Source organism: Oncorhynchus keta, chromosome 9 (genome assembly GCF_023373465.1).
Source record: "Oncorhynchus keta strain PuntledgeMale-10-30-2019 chromosome 9, Oket_V2, whole genome shotgun sequence".
Classification (NCBI taxonomy): domain Eukaryota; kingdom Metazoa; phylum Chordata; class Actinopteri; order Salmoniformes; family Salmonidae; genus Oncorhynchus; species Oncorhynchus keta.
The window spans coordinates 34,152,492-34,159,854 of NC_068429.1; the positions used below are offsets into that span (position 1 = coordinate 34,152,492).

Genomic DNA, 7,363 nt, shown 5'->3' on the forward strand with positions numbered 1-7,363 from the left:
AGGAGCTGGAATGGTCTACCCACACGAACACTGTGCTGAAGAAGGCACGGCAGCAACTCTTCAGCCTCAGAAGATTGAAGAAATTCGACCTGTCCCCAAGGGCCCTCAGAGTGTTCTACAGGAGTACCATCAAGAGCATACTGTCGGGTTGCATCACAGCCTGGTACAGCAACTGCACTGCCGCGGACCGCAATGCTCTACAGAGGGTGGTACGCTTAGCCGAACGCACAACTGGGTGCTCACTGCCTGTCTTACAGGACACCTACACTCTTCTCTGTATCACGGAGGCGCTCCGCACTGCTAAAGCTAACTCTCTCTCCTCTGCTCTCATCCTTCTAGACCTATCGGCTGCCTTCGATACTGTGAACCATCAGATCCTCCTCTCCACCCTCTCCGAGTTGGGCATCTCCGGCGCGGCCCACGCTTGGATTGCGTCCTACCTGACAGGTCGCTCCTACCAGGTGGCGTGGCGAGAATCTGTCTCCTCACCACGCGCTCTCACCACTGGTGTCCCCCAGGGCTCTGTTCTAGGCCCTCTCTTATTCTCGCTATACACCAAGTCACTTGGCTCTGTCATAACCTCACATGGTCTCTCCTATCATTGCTATGCAGACGACACACAATTAATCTTCTCCTTTCCCCCTTCTGATGACCAGGTGGCGAATCGCATCTCTGCATGTCTGGCAGACATATCAGTGTGGATGACGGATCACCACCTCAAGCTGAACCTCAGCAAGACGGAGCTCCTCTTCCTCCCGGGGAAGGACTGCCCGTTCCATGATCTCGCCATCACGGTTGACAACTCCATTGTGTCCTCCTCCCAGAGCGCTAAGAACCTTGGCGTGATCCTGGACAACACCCTGACGTTCTCAACTAACATCAAGGCGGTGTCCCGTTCCTGTAGGTTCATGCTCTACAACATCCGCAGAGTACGACCCTGCCTCACACAGGAAGCCCGCAGGTCCTAATCCAGGCACTTGTCATCTCCCGTCTTGATTACTGCAACTCGCTGTTGGCTGGGCTCCCTGCCTGTGCCATTAAACCCCTACAACTCATGAACGCCGAAAATTCCCAAGTTCTCGCACGTCACCCCGCTCCTCCGCTCTCTCCACTGGCTTCCAGTTGAAGCTCGCATCCGCTACAAGACCATGGTGCTTGCCTACGGAGCTGTGAGGGGAACGGCACCTCAGTACCTCCAGGCTCTGATCAGGCCCTACACCCAAACAAGGGCACTGCGTTCATCCACCTCTGGCCTGCTCGCCTCCCTACCACTGAGGAAGTACAGTTCCCGCTCAGCCCAGTCAAAACTGTTCGCTGCTCTGGCCCCCAATGGTGGAACAAACTCCCTCACGACGCCAGGACAGCGGAGTCAATCACCACCTTCCGGAGACACCTGAAACCCCACCTCTTCAAGGAATACCTAGGATAGGGTAAGTAAGGGTAAGTAATCCTTCTCACCCCCCTTCTCCCCCAAAAAAAAGATTTAGATGCAAGTGGCTGTTCCACTGGATGCCATAAGGTGTATGCACCAATTTGTAAGTCGCTCTGGATAAGAGCGTCTGCTAAATGACTTAAATGTAAATGTAATGTAAATGTAATACCAGGAGTAGCAGGAAGGCCTAGAAAATCATCAAGGACCTCATGCATCCGAGCCCCAGCCTGTTCTGCCTTCTTCCATCACTCAGATGCGGGTAGTATACAATAGCTTCTACCCCCAGCTGCTACATGTTCCCCCTGTCCCTCTCCTGCCCCCCCTGGACTTCCTATCCCTGGTTTGTAAGAAAATCATGAAATCATGACATTTTAAGATCTTCTTACGTTTTTGTGTAATAAGTGTTTTGTGAATCTGGGATCAGATCTTTTCACATCAGATTTTTTTCAAAGCTGATCTGATTGGTGAAAGACCAATTAGTGAAAAAATGATTAACTGAAAAATAACTGCTTACAGAAAGCCCCAAAACTATAGCTAGCCTTCTGTAGCTAGCCTTCTGTAGCTAGTCTTCTGTAGCTAGTCTTCTGTAGCTAGCCTGTAGCTAGCCTTCTGTAGCTAGTCTTCTGTAGCTAGCCTTCTGTAGCTAGCCTTCTGTAGCTAGCCAACATTATATCCTTCAGAGAAGGTAGGTTATTTATTGGAGTTTTGACTAATACTTGGTATTTCCTTTATGACCTTAGGTACATCTAAATGATGTCTTACTGTTATTCAACAGCAGCAGTTAGAGAGAGGGTCACATCAAAGCTTGCACAGCTTTCATTCAGACTCCCTGTTTACACAAATGGAAAGCAGAATTGCTGGCTCATATTTATCTTACTGTGACATCTTATTTACTAAGTGCAGAGTGCTTGGAACTCGGGTCACATGAGAATCATATTATTGAGTGTATTGAGTGTTCACCTACCTCATTCCCATACTGTTTTTATACTGTTTTTATTTATTTACTTTTCTGCTCTTTTGCACACCAATATCTCTACCTGTACATGACCATCTGATCATTTATCACTCCAGTGTTAATCTGCAAAATTGTATTATTCGCCTACCTCCTCATGCCTTTTGCACACATTGAATATAGACTGCCCATTTTTTCTACTGTGTTATTGACTTGCTAATTGTTTACTCCATGTGTAAGTCTGTGTTGTCTGTTCACACTGCTATGCTTTATCTTGGCCAGGTCGCAGTTGCAAATGAGAACTTGTTCTCAACTAGCCTACCTGGTTAAATAAAGGTGAAATAAAAAAAATAAAAAAATAAAAAAGGCTTCATGCGGGCAAATGTGTGCCGGAGGAATAGTTGTGCTGTACACACACACACACACACACACACACACACACACACACACACACCACACACACACACACACACACACACACACACACACACACACACACACACACACACACACACACACACACACACACACACACACACACACACACACACACACACACACACACACACACACACACACACACACACACACACACACACACACACACACACACACACACACACACACACACACACACACACACACACACACACACACACACACACACACACACACACACACACACACACACACACACACACACACACACACACACACACACACACACACACACACACACACACACACACACACACACACACACACACACACACACACACACACACACACACACACACACACACACACACACACACACACACACACACACACACACACACACACACACACACACACACACACACACACACACACACACACACACAACATGGATCAACTGGAGTATATTGGGTCAACAGTAGTCAATAGCATGAAATTGGACTGTGGTCTAGGTCTCAAAAAGGGGGAGAAGGTGAGGCGAGTGTTGGTGCTGCTATTGACTTATGTTCCTGTCAGAATCTGTTGATAAAGAACATACTGTAGCTGTGTTAAATTTCACAGCATTGTCCAGCTTATTTATTGTAATTCCTGTTGTAGCTGCAGATTTCTCTTTGAATGTATCATATATGGAGTCTGACTGTAGCGTGTGTGAAAAGAGAAAGTACAAATTGTCACGCCTTGGTCTTAGTATTTTGTGTTTTCTTTAATTATTTGTTCAGGCCAGGGTGTGACATGGGTTTATTGTATTGTCGTATTGGGGTTTTGTAGGCATTGGGATTGTGGTTGATTAGGGGTGTGTATAGTATAGGCTTGGCTGCCTGAGGCGGTTCTCAATCAGAGTCAGGTGATTCTCGTTGTCTCTGATTGGGAACCATATTTAGGTAGCCGGGGTTTCACTGTGTATTTCGTGGGTGATTGTTCCTGTCTCTGTGTAGTGTTCACCAGATAGGCTGTACTAGGTTTTCACGTTCCGTTTGTTGTTTTTGTATTTATAAGTTATTTCATGTATCGCGATTCATTCATTAAAGAACATGAGTAACAACCACGCTGCATTTCGGTCCGACTCTCTTTCGACGAACGAACGCCGTTACACAAATACTCCATTCTAATTTCAAAAGAGTAAATATACATACATACATATACATTTATAGTTGGTTTTACAGGTGCATAAACATATGTATCTAATCAAAATTATGAAAAGAGAATGAAAATAAAGAAATAGATAAGTATTATTTTACTAATTAGTAGCCAACAGTGTAACTACTGGTTCAATACACTCCACCATGACAGCTTGAACTCTAGGCATCTTCACTCCCATAAGGTGAATCATCTCACCCCGTGTCAGCACACGTCACCAGGACTAGAGCCTGTATTTAGACTGAATTCTGGCTCTTTGCACTATAGAGAAGTGAGTCATAAAGAGGAGAAAGACATGATCAGTTGAAGGGTGACTCAAAGGCAGATCTACTTATTAGTATTTGCTATTTCAGATATCAGTTTGTTGGAAAAGTTAAGTAAAGTAGTCCTACTGTTGCCATAATCGTCTGTAATTGGATGAATACATTACCCCCCCCCCCCACCCCCGACAAAATAAATTATAAAAATATTACTTAAATGTGTTGTCAACTCACATGAAAGCCTTCATTTTGCCATGGTTCTGTTGGTAGGCACTTTGAATCATTAACCAAGTCAGAGTAATTATGCAGTTTGCTTGTCCTTGCTTGTTCCTCAATTAGAGGATACATATGCTGCTATTGCAACTGCTATTTACTGGGATTAAACATATTATTTACTTGTGAATCTGACCTTGTCACCTGATTAAACGGTTAATTGACCATCATTCCTTCAAATATGGACCAGCTAAGATAATAAAAAGGGCCCATTGACTAGGAGTATGGGGTAACAGTTCCACCATCTTATAATGTGAGACTGCGATATTGAACAGATTTCTCTTCATAATGATAATGGAAAAGCAATGAACATTATACAAAATCCTATTCAGCCCCTTTGAAAAGGTCAAAAACTATTTCTCTTGCTTAAAAAAATACATTTAGAGAGTTGGAGAGCAACCCTTTTTAAAAAGCTGACAGATATGGCCCAATCATAAAGCCTGGTTTCCACGGGGCCTTTGAAACACTCCAACTCCAGTGAATGTGTCAACCTTGTAAATGTATAAAGAGGGGAGGGTTGGTTGTGAGATTGTGGTTTTGAGCTGCTTAACAGCTTGTGTGGAATTCAACCATGCAACTGCAGTCCCCATTAGAAACTATTAAAGAGATTCTACAATACTTTTGTATACTTCTTAGCCAGTAGTTATAAAAGTAGTAAAAAAATTGCAGACTACGTCACATATGTGCAGTGTTGTGTTAATAAAGACCATCTAAAGTGAGACCGATTCAAGACTGGAGTGAATCGAGTCCGAGCCAAGACCAAGACCGGAGGGTGTGCAAGACCGAGTCAAGACCGAGACCGGGAGGGGGGCGAGGGGTACGAGACAGAGTCAAGACTAAGACCAGAAAAATGTAAGTCCAATTCAAGACCGTGATTGTAGTTTTGTCAAAACACCAACATAATAAAAGACTTCAAAATGTCCAGTATTTATGTGATCATATTTTAGATGAACATATGTATTATTTAAACATTCAGAATGGTGAAGGAAAGGCATTCTGAAGGCAAATAGAGCCACTCTATAAATGATTACTAACCCAAACACAGTGGGTTTCAGAGAAAGGCTGAGGATTTATAAAAAACGACATAAATAATAATACTTACATAATTATATTATTTCCAATAATGTTCTGATTGAATCTTATCAGTTTTTGTTAGAAAGGAAAGGGTTAACACTGAAGAGAAAAAAAGGCATCAACTAATCACATTGAATTGTAATGGGTGTGATCATTTTTACAAAAATGTATGGAAACTTCTGCCTTCTCGAAGGCTAACAGGCCACTGTGTAATAGCGAGCAGTAGTTGTCCCACCGTCTAGCTAGCTAGCTAGCTTTAGTTGTAGGCTAGTTTGCAGCAGCTGCAGCAGGTGTTATCGAAGACCACTGTGTAATAGCGAGCAGTAGTTGTCCCACCGTCTAGCTAGCCTGCTAGCTTTAGTTGTAGGCTAGTTTGCAGCGGCTGCAGCAGGTGTTATCGAAGACCACTGTGTAATAGCGAGCAGTAGTTGTCACACCGTCTAGCTAGCCTGCTAGCTTTAGTTGTAGGCTAGTTTGCAGCGGCTGCAGCAGGTGTTATCGAAGAGAATGTTGTTCATTTATTAGCTTGTCCCTTTTCAAGACTAACTTGGCTGTTCCACTGGATGCCATAAGGTGTATGCACCAAGGCGGTGTCCCGTTCCTGTAGGTTCATGCTCTACAACATCCGCAGAGTACGACCCTGCCTCACACAGGAAGCGGCGCAGGTCCTAATCCAGGCACTTGTCATCTCCCGTCTTGATTACTGCAACTCGCTGTTGGCTGGGCTCCCTGCCTGTGCCATTAAACCCCTACAACTCATCCAGAACGCCGCAGCCCGTCTGGTGTTCAACCTTCCCAAGTTCTCTCACGTCACCCCGCTCCTCCGCTCTCTCCACTGGCTTCCAGTTGAAGCTCGCATCCGCTACAAGACCATGGTGCTTGCCTACGGAGCTGTGAGGGGAACGGCACCTCAGTACCTCCAGGCTCTGATCAGGCCCTACACCCAAACAAGGGCACTGCGTTCATCCACCTCTGGCCTGCTCGCCTCCCTACCACTGAGGAAGTACAGTTCCCGCTCAGCCCAGTCAAAACTGTTCGCTGCTCTGGCCCCCAATGGTGGAACAAACTCCCTCACGACGCCAGGACAGCGGAGTCAATCACCACCTTCCGGAGACACCTGAAACCCCACCTCTTCAAGGAATACCTAGGATAGGGTAAGTAATCCTTCTCACCCCCCCAAAAGATTTAGATGCACTATTGTAAAGTGGCTGTTCCACTGGATGTCATAAGGTGTATGCACCAATTTGTAAGTCGCTCTGGATAAGAGCGTCTGCTAAATGACTTAAATGTAAATGTAAATGTAATGTAATTTGTAAGTCGCTCTGGATAAGAGCGTCTGCTAAATGACTTAAATGTAAATGTAATGTAATTTGTAAGTCGCTCTGGATAAGAGCGTCTGCTAAATATGTAAATGTAAATGTAAAACTTTCAACAAGAAGTTGATTTAAAACTTATCATCTGGTGAGGGGAAAAATACAAAAAAAATATATTAAAATGTCTAAAAAACTAAAGTCTAAAAAGACTAAAAAAGTCTACAACAATCCTTAAACCACATCAGGAGACCATTCTTTAGGTCTGAGAAAAATATACTGAGTGGATCTCTCTCTCAAATGGCAATTTGAGCTCATTGGATAGAACTTGAAATGCTCGGGGGCTGGCCCACGTGAGGGGAAATGTAGAGAAAAGGGTTCCGCACAGCTTCTCATTCAATTTAGGGATCACATGGCTAATTGAGGT

The 7,363-nt window shown here is 44.5% G+C and overlaps 1 protein-coding gene across 1 annotated transcript; it reads left to right on the forward strand.

Moving 5' to 3' along the window:
- Nucleotides 1–635: 635 nt before the first annotated feature.
- Nucleotides 636–6,799, forward strand: LOC127931903 (uncharacterized). Its single transcript, XM_052526042.1, has 2 exons — nucleotides 636–904; nucleotides 6,234–6,799. The coding sequence occupies exons 1-2, from the start codon at nucleotides 702–704 to the stop codon at nucleotides 6,745–6,747; spliced, it is 717 nt and encodes a 238-aa protein (XP_052382002.1). The 5' UTR covers nucleotides 636–701; the 3' UTR covers nucleotides 6,748–6,799.
- Nucleotides 6,800–7,363: the final 564 nt, after the last annotated feature.

Bases quoted from the DNA above. Each gene is read 5' to 3' on its own strand.
- LOC127931903 (XM_052526042.1), top strand. From the start codon at position 702: ATGACGGATCACCACCTCAAGCTGAACCTCAGCAAGACGGAGCTCCTC. The intron at 905-6,233 runs GTTCATGCTCTA...CCGTTCCTGTAG, and splicing joins GCGGTGTCCCGTTCCTGTAG to GTTCATGCTCTACAACATCC.